We start from the raw sequence: 12,301 nt of genomic DNA, 5'->3' as shown, positions 1-12,301 counted from the left end.
CCCCCAGCATTCCCACTGATCAGTTACTAGCCATCCCCTTTAAGTGTTGCTGAAACTGTGATTAGACTGAAAATGTTTGTGAGTTAATGCAAACACACCTCATGCAATACACCACCCACACACACATGTGACTGAGTTGTGAATCCATGTGCAGTGTTTAGAGTAATCAAACCACATCAACAACATTTCCAATGTTTACCAATTCCCTTGAACTGCTCTGATAGTCACTTGAGGTCATTGATAACAGTACATACAAACATCTACTGTACTTCAAAGTGAATTTAATTACACACTTTGTGAAACAGCATAAAACGTAACAAGCAATAGTCTGGTTCCCAGATGTATTTAAATCTATTAATATTTTTCCTCCATGAACCCAGACAAAAGCTATTCTATCCACCTGTACATTCTCTACACATTTCAAGGCTTGAATCTACAGTAATTTGCATACAATAGTTGTTAACACAGTCTGTATGTCTGGCAAGCCCAAGACAAAATTCTCCAATTGATTGTCAGAAACATTCCCTGTTATGGAGGCATGCAAATACAGGCTACTCCCGTTGTGACAGCTGTATATAACAAAGGCTTTGGGACTAGCAGTTTTCTTTCATCACAGTGAAGTTTCATTACTGTATAACTGAACAGTGAAATATATAAAGATATGTAGAAGTTAATTTTGGGACCTGAATTTTTCATTGTAACAAGAATTTCATCGCAGTATACAATGTTATTGCACTTCCATTCGCTATAATGGAAGTGCACTCTAATAATGCACCCCTCCAACAGTGTGTATGGTGATTTACATGTACTGTAAAATCACAAATATTTGCCACATGACATTTTCGCGAGTAGCCACTGGCATTCATTGCATATACACACTGTACTGTAGACAAGAACTTTCGCATGCATTTCATGAATCTTGGCTCCTCACAAACTACATGAAATTTCTGTGTTACAATATAGGAATCACTCTGAGGTCGGGTTCGGGTGCACAGGCAGTCGATCTGTTAGTCTGTCACTCCATTGTAAAATCTTGCAGATCAAACTACTGTACTCATTTTTTTGTAGCAATTTAACAAAATTTAGCATGTGTGACTGCAATCATATTTTTACAAAACACCTTTTTAGTCAGTATTGACAATTTTAACAGCAAATTTTCATAAAAAATCATACGTGTACATAATTTTGTGGATTGAACTACCCTCAGTTTCAAAGGAATTTCGTTGAAATTTGCCACATGTTATCAATGTAATACAGTTAAACTCGCATAAGTCGATCTTCTCGGGACTGAGCAAAACACATCGACTTAGGCGAGTTTCGACTTGTACGTAAGTCGAAAAAAATCGACTTAAAGTTACACCACACGTACATATGTATAATGTACATGTATGTTGTCTACTCTGGAGCCGAGAGCTGGAGCGGTGTGCCCGATATTTGCCCTTCAGCAAGACACTTTATCCACATTGATGCAGGCCAGGGCTCCACACTAACTTTTATTTTGGTGGCCCCAAAATGATTGATTTTTATTTTTTGGTGGCTCGAACAAAAAAAAAAAAAAAAAAAAAACAAGCAAAACTAAATCGGTCCTACGTTCGGTCCGAAAGTTACCGTTATTCATTTCTGATTGTAAAAGCAATCATCCACCATTTACAAGTATTTTAACACCTTCCGGAGCCGAATGTTGCCGTTAATCATTTTCAAATGTAAAAACAAGCAACCGACATTCATTCTAGGATCTTACGGAGCTGAATATCATCCTTATTCATTTCCGAACGTGAAAGCAAACATCCGCTTTTTATTTCATCATCTAAATGAGCCGATTGATACCGTTAATCATTTCCAAATGTAAAAGAAACAATCTGTTACTGATTTTAGCATCGTACGGAGCAGAATATTACCGTTATTCGATCTCCAAATTCAAAAGCAAACACCCGACATTTATTTTATGATCGTAAGGAGCCGAATGTTACTGCTGTCCACTTCCGAAAGTGTAATGAATCATCTGACATTTATTTTGGCATCTTCAGGAGTCGAATGTTACATGCTATTTACTTTCGAACGTAAAAGCGAACTTTCGGCAATTATTTCATCATCGTACTGAGTTGAATACCATAGGTATTCATTTCCGAACGCCAAAGCAAACATTCAACATTTATTTTAGCATCTTCCGGAGCTGAATGTTATTGCTATTTACTTTCGAACATAAAAGCAAACATAAGACATTCATTTTATCATCGGACGGAGTTGAATACTATTGTTATTCATTTCCGAACGTTAAAGCAAATATCAAACATTAACTTTACCATCAAACGCAGCTAAATGTTACTGTTATTCATTTCGAAATTTAAAAGCAAACATCCGACAGTTATTTAGCATCGTATGGAGAAGAATATTACTGCTATTCACTTCCGAACGTAAAAACAATCATCTGACATTTATTTTAGCATCTTCTGGAGCCGAATGTTATTGCTATTTACTTTCGAAAGTAAAAGCAAACACCCGACATTTATCTCATCGTCGTACGAAGTTGATTACTATTGTTATTCATTTCCGAACGTCAAAGGGATAATTCGACATTTACTTTAGCATCTTCCGGAGCTGAATGTTAATGTTATTTACTTTCGAACGTAAAAGTAAACATCCGACATTTATTTCATCATCGTACGAAGTTCATTATTATTGTTATTCATTTCCGAACGTCAAAGGGATAATTCGACATTTACTTTAGCATCTTCCGGAGCTGAATGTAATTGTTATTTACTTTCGAACGTAAAAGTAAACATCCGGCATTTATTTTATCATCGTATGGAGTTGAATATCATTATTTTTCATATCCGAACGTCAAAGCAAACATTCGACATTTATTTCAGCATCTTCCGGATACTTTTTTTTTATCCTTATTCATTTCCGAACGCAAAATCAAATCTCTGACATTCCAAAAGTATAAGCAAACATCCGACATTTATTTTAGTATTATACGGAATCCAATATTACCGTTATTCATTTCCAAAATTAAAAGAGCAAACATCTGACATTTATTCAGCATCTTATGGAACCGATTGTTACCGCTTCATTTCCAAAACTGAATGCAAACATTCGGTTTTTTGGTGGCCCGGCGTGCGTTTTTGGTGACCCCGGTCGCAAATTAACCATTCGCGAAATCGTGATTCGATTCGCGAAAAGACTCCGCTAAATATAAGGCATAGATCGCTACACTCCGCAGGGCTACGTCGTCCTTTCACCAGGTCTCGTTACAAAACCAAAATCTCGCGTGAGTTCTTGCGTTACCTATCGTTAATGTTAACGAAACATCGTTAATTTGCGCTAGGGATCGTTACTCGTCGTTGCTACAAACGTTAATTTTCCCGATCGTTAGTTTGCGTTACTAACGATTCAGGTGAAACCGCTTGCGTTAATGAAACGTTAATGTTTATTTACGCAGTTTCTTTTGGTATATACTGTATGTAAACAAAAACTGGCGTCTCGTGATTTTGACAGTGATTTATTACACAATAAAATCTTATTCGACTTAGGCACAGTGAATTCAATGGTTTTTCCGTGAAAGTGTTCTTGGAATTTCATCGACTTAAGCGAGTATTCGACTTTAAAAATTCGACTTATGAGTGAATTAATACACGTAAGTCAATGGGGAAAAATCGGGACTTTTTAAAATTATCGACTTGCGCGATTATTCGACATATGCGATGTCGACTTAGGCGAGTTTAACTGTATGTAGTTGCACAAGACACCCTGTGAGTGTTAAGAAATCTGTTGTTATGGCAACAGCAGTTTTTAAACAAATCATACACAATTGAGTGGACCAGGCTACTGCTTAGAGTTGGAACTTTAGGACACATGATCACTGTAATACATGTATGTTATCATGCAAGACACTTTTTCTGAGTGTAAATGCCTGTCTGTTGCCATGATAACATTTTTATACAAATCATACAAAAATATGAAGATTGACCTAACTCTCAGTTTTTAGGCATTTGACTCAAAAATTCACACCTGTGACCACTGCAGTATGTAGCTGTGAAAGCTTCATTTTTCATCATTGTTGAACAGTGTTGCCATGGTAACAGCATATTTCTGAAGAAAATCAGACAAATTACCAACAAGTGGATTTCACTAACTCTTTCAGGTTTTGAGCATTTGACTTGAGATTTGGCACAGAAGACTGCTATATGTGGTTGTGCAAAATTCACCATTTGCTGAACAGTGCGTTGCCTGGTAACATTTTTGTTTTTGTTTTGGTAAACCCATTCATGATGGGGCATTTAGTCTGTGTACCAACTAGAATCATCTTTGGGTTTTGCTTTTGGGGGACGGTGAAAGGCAAAACCAAACCCCAAAAATATAATATATTTCAATTTGGCATAACAGAAATGTCAAGAATGAAATATGTGACTTCTAAATTACGACGACTTTCTTAATTTCTTTAAAGTCCTGATTGCGAGCATGATTTTAAAAAATAGGTAGATACCTTGGGCATGGGTAAAAAAAGCTCAGAAATGATTTTGTAACATCAGATTTATATTTTTCCTTCAGTATGTGGGTGGATGAACATCTGCATGTCTACTGAAATCACTGTAAATTTTGAATGTCAAATGAAATACTGACACATAATATACACTGATCCTACAGTAAAGTCCTGTTGAATAATAAATAATTGATACCATGATCCTCTTTCTTGCCTCGAAACTTGCACTGTCTCTCAAATTCAGTGTCTTGATGTGTTCTGAGTGCAAGAGGATGTGAGTAGATAATCCATGATTTGGTAGAAGAGTGTGTACTCAATTATTGGGCTGTCATTTCCAAATGTTTGTCACTACTGTCGCTGATAAAATTCAAGTCCTCTCCTGTTGGCAATCACTTGTAGAGTTTGATTTTGACCCTTCCACCTCCTGAATCAATGTCCTTCCATTCTTTGATTTCCTGCCGCCTGGAAGCTTTAGAGTTTGTGGATTGATCTCTGCAGAGTTGTGATGGAAGTGGCACTCATCTTCGCTGTCGTCACTTTCACTATCCACGTCACTGTCATCATTGTCGTCATCTGAGCTCCCATCTTCACGTTCACACAGTGCTAAGTTCTGCAAGGAAAGACCACAAGACCACAACAGATGTAGTCAATAATGCTTTAAAGGCAAAATTTTCACTGCAATGTTTGGTCAGAAATATCTTTAGTTCTGCAAGGAATTAGAGAGACCACAACAGATTTAGTCAACATTGCATCCCTTGCCTGGCTGGTTCATCATTTGTTGTTATTTTTTTTTCCATGCGCACAGTCAAGTACCAGATGGGTTAAAGAAAAATAGAGAAGATTACCAGAGGAGTAGAAATAGAATAGAAAAAAAATAAATTATTATTTGCCAGTGTATGAGCCCCACTTCTATAATGATGGACAATAAGGATAATATTCTGTAGACATACAAGAACATGTATGTGTGTAGACAATGTGGGCACAAATATTACTTGGATATTACAGTGCACTGACTGCACCCCGTATTTTGAGGGTCTTCCTGTCTTCAAAAAGTGTGATTAGTACACTGGAATATAATAAACCAAAAACATTATTGAACAAAAACTGCAAAAAAGCACCAATCTTACATCATTTCATAATTCAATGCTTTACATATACAGCAGTATGGGAGGATTACTACATTGTATCTCAGAATACTATGAACTGAATTAAACCTTGCTGACCTAAATGCAAACTTTCATGCCTCATGAAAAATCAACCAGTGTGACTCTTGGTGGGTTTTGTCATGCATGACCAGAAATGTAATGGCTCCAATTCTCAAATGGAAACAACAGAATCACAGTACTGACAACACGATACAATTTAAAAAAACTGCTTGCTGCGCAACTATGAAATGCGCCATTCCTTCGTTACGAAGAAAATGCATAGTCAGTGTAATAGCTCTTACCATTTCAATGATGGGTCCACTGCAGTCGTCCACATTCTCAATATCAAGGTCCTCAGGAGTGCTGCCTTTCTCTAGTTTTGCATCCAGCTGTTGATTAGCCCGTTCTAGCTCAGGGAGGAAGGATTTCACGCGATCCAACACTGCAGAGAAGTCGGAGAGAAAAATATCATATCCTGACAAAATATTGACGCACAATGTCCCACTGTCCACTAGTCACACGATGTCATCATGTGTGCAAAGGTTCATCACAAATTGATGTGCTTGAATTATGAGTATGCCTACTACTTATTTTCACTCTTGAGTACATGTATAAATGATTTTGAAATGCCATTCTATGCAGCTCACTTACAACGAGGTCCTGCATTTAATTAGGTGACTTCGGTGGTCCCGATTTTCCATTACTTTATCCCCCTGGTCTCTTTTTCAGCACATTTTTACCAGAAGGCAGTTATAATGAAGTAAAATCGAAGGTCCTGGCTATGATTTTTTTTTTTTTTAAGAAATGGGGTTGCCCTGTATTTTAATGAAATCTTGAAACACAATGTCCCCTGTGCACTAGTCATAGGATTTAACATGATGATTTAATAGCATTGTGCTATTTTCCTCTGCTTTCATTTTATGTACTTTTCTTGAGAAAGGGTTCAGAAAATATCATTACCCAAGCACTGGAAAAATAGACATCATCAAAACTGCCATTGATCTTGCTCATCACAACTATTTTGTCAGTGCTTTTATAGTTATACTAAGTTTCTGTATTCATTTTCAAGTTAACATGTGAATGTCTTTGAATTACATGTACAGTATGGTATCAGCTTACCTGATGATGGACCCACTTTGTAAGGTCTGCTCCTTTTGATTAGTAGTGATTCTGGATCAGGGATCAGGAAAATAAAATGTAGAGGAAAGGGGGAAAAATACATTATGTCGAGTGAGGGTGCTTTAGAATCTAGTTATAGATCTCTAAATGAATGTTTACAGTAATCAGGCTCTATACTTCTAGCACAACCATTCTACGCCTAACCTAGGTTGTTGCGTTTAGATGTATCTACATATCATGTGCTGGATATGGGGCAAAATTTGTTGCTGTTCTATAAAACAAAATGATGAACATGTCCTTTCATGTATCAGAAGGCCTGGAATTGTGTGCATGCGCTAACTTAGACAAAAATATCCGTCTGTCCGCAGGAGTTTTTGCTCATTTTTAACATTTGACGGCTCTCCTCTGAAGGAAGGAGATTCCGCGGTTAATTCCGTGAAGCCAGGAGTGGAACATACACATGGTAAGGTACCCCCAACGACTAGATACAGACCAGGTATCTATGAAAAAACACTGATTTTTTTTTGTTTTTGTTTTGGCAAATGATGCATGCAGAATCCCTAAGTGTCTTTCAATGTCAATAATTATCATGTATCATCTCATCGACATCAGAAGGAATAGTGCACATGTGGGAACTATGAAATTTAACCTAAAAATCCACTCGGCTACAACTCCTGTTGACCGAAAGATCGGTCTGTGTCTTAAAGGGGCATAGTCCCGGTAGTGTAGAGGGCGCTGTTGATGATACTGCCGATCACCGTTAGCATTGATACGAAGATTACCGAAGTTGAGCTGTCATCAAGAGTAAAGTGCGTAGGTGTTGCGAAGTAACATTGCCTTCGTTGTCTTCTCTGCGCATCGCGCAGTCTGTAGTAATGCCAGGGTGCGTGCATATGTGCTTGTTATTATGACATCACAAAAGAAGTTTGCTAAAGCTGTCATCCCCCTCAGCCGAATCGATGAGCCGAACTGTGATCGGACCACTGACTACAGTGGATCAGACTTCTTCAGACTCGGGGAAGTGGGCCAAAGCGTAAGCGCTAACTTAGAGTCGATAGCGTAGGTCTCTATAGGAAACTTGCGCCGTGTGTCCGCGTACGCATTTGACTAAAACAGCGGGACCATGCACCTTTTAATTGATGGGGATATGTTCCATGCGGAGACTGCGTCTGGCTTCAAGGAATCCCCTTCCCTTATAATATGACATTTAAATTTACTTAGATCTAGTACTACACTACAGAGAGGAGAGCCATAACAGTTAAAAAAAAAAATGATAAAAAACTTCTCTGGCCAGTGGCCAGACGGACTTTTCTGTCACAAGACTCGTGCAGTCATCACTCAGCAGAGCCAGGGAGGTGGGGAAGCTACAGGCAGAGTAGACAGAAAGATCCGTCTGTCCGGAGGACTCTTTTATATTTTGCCATTAACGCTGTCCTCCATAGACAGACGGAAGGTATCAGTACCCATTGCTGTGGGGATGTTCTTAACCACTGTCTCTATGAAAATTGGGTGAGGTACCTCACCCTTCTCGACTGCGTCTAATTCACGGCCCTAGGTCGGCAAATTTAATCTTGTATAGAAACCGATCTAGTGAAATCAACTATTCAAGAATACACTACACTCACAAGATTAATGAATAATCCAACATTTTGGTAGAATTTTCAACGTAAAACACACATCAACCAGCCCATCGCGTCGTCACGTTCAAACTGCAGAAACATACAGTATGAATCTATTAGCCAATCACATGCGAGGTAGTTTCTACATGTTTTTTTCACTAAAACACGTACCTCGCATTTGATTGGCTTACAGATTCAAAATGGCGACTTACAGTTAGCGAACGGCGATGCTGCGATGTGGATAAAATTTCTGCGTTATAACCGAGTTACTGTGAGTATTTCGATTGCACAATGGCGTGAGAAATTTACCCCAAATATTGCTGCATAATGTGTCATGTCATGTCAAACTTGTTTGAATGTAAAAAAGCTGTCTGAAATTTGGTTTATCGTAATGTTTGATCTGTGCGCGACTGCTCCCCAAAGGAGCTGGCATCAGTGACTTCGGTCTGTATACGGAGGGGATCCAGTGAAGCCAGACGCAGTCTCCGCGGAACATTCCCCGACGGACAGATACAGACCGATCTTTCGGTCAACAGGCAGAGCAGAGTAACTAGATTTCTAGTCACAAGTGCAAGTGTTGGTGCTTCGCACACGGCGTCTCAACTGTGATCAGCCCGAGCGCGCGCCTCGGGGCCGGGGCCACTACATAGCCCGACCAGATGCCGTGCGTTTTTACAGCGACAGGGCTGTGTAAACCATCCCATATCCGGGACCGGGTACGTGTAAATTTATACATGATGTACGACGTAGGTTATCTACATGTAGGCGCATTAAGGCCCTAGGCCTAGTATGGTTGGGGCACAACCTATCGACAGGGCACCTTCCCATCGGCACCCAGCGTATCATGGCTGTTTGCGTATAGAACGAAAAGGTACGCGCCGGATTAAGTGTCATTAGCTATAAAGACAATAAAAACGAAGAAACGAAGATCAAACTCAAACAAACCAAGCTAAAAATTACACATCCGCTCAGTAACGACGCATGGCTGTGAAATTCACGTGTATTACCTAAAATTTATATGCGGTGAAATTCACGTTTATTACCTATGCTGTGAAATTCACTTGTATACCTATGGAGGGGAGGGGGTGCCGATCGCAAGGTACCCTTTTTAGCTGCGCGAAGAAAACGGAACGCACGCACTAAAATTGCGCTATTTTAAAATGGAGATTCATATTCAACGAGACGGTCACGACATTCAAAACTGCAGTATTTATGGCATATTTGAGGTAAGAATTAGGCGAATTTGTGTTATATTTTTAGAATAAACAAGCTACAGATCCTTAGGGTGACGATAGGTGGTACCCCCTACCCTACAATTACAAATGTAGTTTATCCTCTTTCAGAGCTGCCATGCCACTGCACTAGCTGTAACCCTGTCGCGGGGCGCTGTAACATAGTAACACTAACAGTATGTATTTGTCCGTATGGGATCGCTGCTGCGGTTATGCACTTGTCAATTGAAGTCCGGGCCCATGGGTACCCGGGGATGGCCGGGACTTGCAACCAAGTTGGGCGGGGATTTCAGCATTTTTTTCGCCCGGGTGGGTCGGGAATAGACCGGGCTTTGTAGGGGGAAATTCACTTAATTTGCCCCGGTGGGCCGGGGATGTACCGGGGTGTTGTCGGGGGAAATTCAATTATTTTGCCCCGGTGGGTCGGGAATGGACCGGGGTTTGTCAGGGGAGATTCATTTATTTTGCCCCGGGGTTTGTCGGGGGAAATTCGCTCCAACCAAATGGCAGGCATTTGGGGCGGGAAATTTGGCCAGGATTGAGCCAGATTTTGCTTGAGAGTTGATAATGACTTGTACCATTTCCAGTACAGTGATGTGACCATAAATTATTTCGCTTGACTAGCAATTCCCCGCTACTGAGGACTCCGTAACGTTGCCCAAAAGTTGCGTAAACGCATGAATCACGTAAAGAGCCTAGCGCGAAACATGCGCGATTTGCGCATTTCATGAATTTTTCTGACGTGGAACCTTCGATCGTATTGTCCGCGGATGTGCGCCGGATCGGCGCTTTACGCGATTCCACGTGGGCGGGCTCGGTCACACTGCCCAAAAGTTGCGTAATCGCATAAATCACATACCGGTAACTAAGAAATTTGGTTTTGTGTGCTTGTCCGTCGAGAATTTTACCATTTTCGCTGATTTACACAATGAAAAATCACCGATGAATTGCGCAAGAACTACGGAAAGATCACGCAAAAATATAGCGCCACAATCATACGTGAGTTGTTAGTGATACATTAGTGATTCCTCGATCAGTATTTCGTGAGTATTTACTGTGTTCTGTTAGAGATACATAGGCCTACGTCAATTTTTTTTTCAGTGATTTTCAGTGATACGTAGGTGTTTCAAGCGCGAAACATGCGTTTTTATAGTCTGTTTTTTTGTCAGTGGAGAGTCGTTGGTGAACGCGATAGCGGCAACATTTTTGCGAACAATCGCTGATATTCCACGCATATTTCACGCATTGTTCGCGTAAGAACCACGCAAACTACGCAAAAATTACGTAAAACAGCGCAATACTGAGTAAAATTTTTACGCGAAGCCGAGTTTTGAGCTCCTCAAAACATGGAACTGCGTAAAGTGCCGATCCGGCGCACATCGGCTGACAACTACGAAGGTTCAAAATTGTAGACAAACTCATGAAATGCGCAAATCGCGCATCGTATCGCGTAAAATAAGGCTCGAATTTCTTACGTGATTCATGCGTTTACGTGACTTTTAGGCAGTGTGACAGGTCCTCAAAAGCCAGGTTCTTGAGCAGCTCAAAACTCGGCTTTGCGTAAAAGTTTACACACTTCTAGGCAGTATTGCGCTGTTTTAGTTTTTACGTAATTTTTGCGTAGTTTACGTTGTTCTTACGCGAACAACGCGCGAAATATGCGTGGAATATCAGTCACGTCATTCAGTGATCGTTTGCGAAAATGTTGCCGCTATCACGTTTATGTGCGATTCATACGCATTTAATTGTGATAAAGCGCAGATTATGCGTGATTTTCCGTGGACCTCTGTCGTCAGGCGTCGCGCACAATCATGAATTCGCCCTATTTGGGGCCTTTGCGTGCCTATGCGCTGATTAGTGATTTTTGAGTGATATTTCCGTAGTTCTTGCGCAATTCATCGGTGATTTTCATCGCGTAAATCAGCGAAAATTCTCAACGGACGAGCACGCGCAAAACCAAATTTCTTGCGTGATTCACGCAAACTTACGCGACTTTTGGGCAGTGTGACCGGGCCTTGAGGGTCGGGACTTGGCCGGGGATTGCTATACAACAAATATGCCTGACTTGTCGGGGACTTGGCCGGGGATTTCTGCACAAATATTGCCCGGACTGTCCGGGAATTGGCCGGGGATTTCAACTTCAATTTTGCCCGGCCTGCCGGGGACTTAGCGGGGGATTTCCGTGAAAATTTTGCCCGACCTGTCGGAGACTTGGCCGGGACTTGGCCGGGTAGTGTAACATGCAAAATTGCAAGTGGGATGCAAGTCCCGGCGATCCCCGGGTACCCATATGGGCCGGGACTAAATTACAATTGACAAGTGCATTAGGGCCTACACTAGCTGCAGCTTGCAGCGTACTACTGAGCTCATACCCATACATATGTCTCCACTTTTGATATTCAGGAGGTCAGATCTTGTTGAAGGGGCTTTCGTCCTCCGCGATGTGTCACTTGTTTCAGTGCTCCTGGCAACATTTTCTCCACACACATGGTCACTTTGAGAAGCATCAGGTGAGACGATGGGCGCCGCCATGATGAACGTACGCGCCAAAACGTGCTAGCTGAAGAGAGCGCGCAGAATGTACTCCGCATCCTGTATACACACGCCATAACAGAACCTGTGGGTGCGCGCGGACAGATTGCGCGCTCCTTGATCCTCTTTCTATGAAAGAACAGCATAGCAGACACATCAAAAAGCAACAAC

General features: G+C 40.9%; 1 protein-coding gene across 1 annotated transcript; it reads right to left on the bottom strand.

Annotated features, from left to right (window-relative positions):
- Window positions 1-4,239: 4,239 nt before the first annotated feature.
- On the bottom strand, window positions 4,240-12,132 carry LOC140246060 (uncharacterized). The gene is made up of 4 exons (XM_072325505.1): window positions 11,971-12,132; window positions 6,748-6,798; window positions 5,931-6,070; window positions 4,240-5,093 (listed from the first exon to the last, which is right to left on the bottom strand). The coding sequence occupies exons 1-4, from the start codon at window positions 12,128-12,130 to the stop codon at window positions 4,851-4,853; spliced, it is 594 nt and encodes a 197-aa protein (XP_072181606.1). The 5' UTR covers window positions 12,131-12,132; the 3' UTR covers window positions 4,240-4,850.
- Window positions 12,133-12,301: the final 169 nt, after the last annotated feature.

This window comes from Diadema setosum, chromosome 2, assembly GCF_964275005.1.
Source record: "Diadema setosum chromosome 2, eeDiaSeto1, whole genome shotgun sequence".
Taxonomy (NCBI): domain Eukaryota; kingdom Metazoa; phylum Echinodermata; class Echinoidea; order Diadematoida; family Diadematidae; genus Diadema; species Diadema setosum.
The sequence above is the reverse complement of the archived record's forward strand: the minus strand, read 5'-3'. Positions and strand labels throughout refer to the sequence as shown.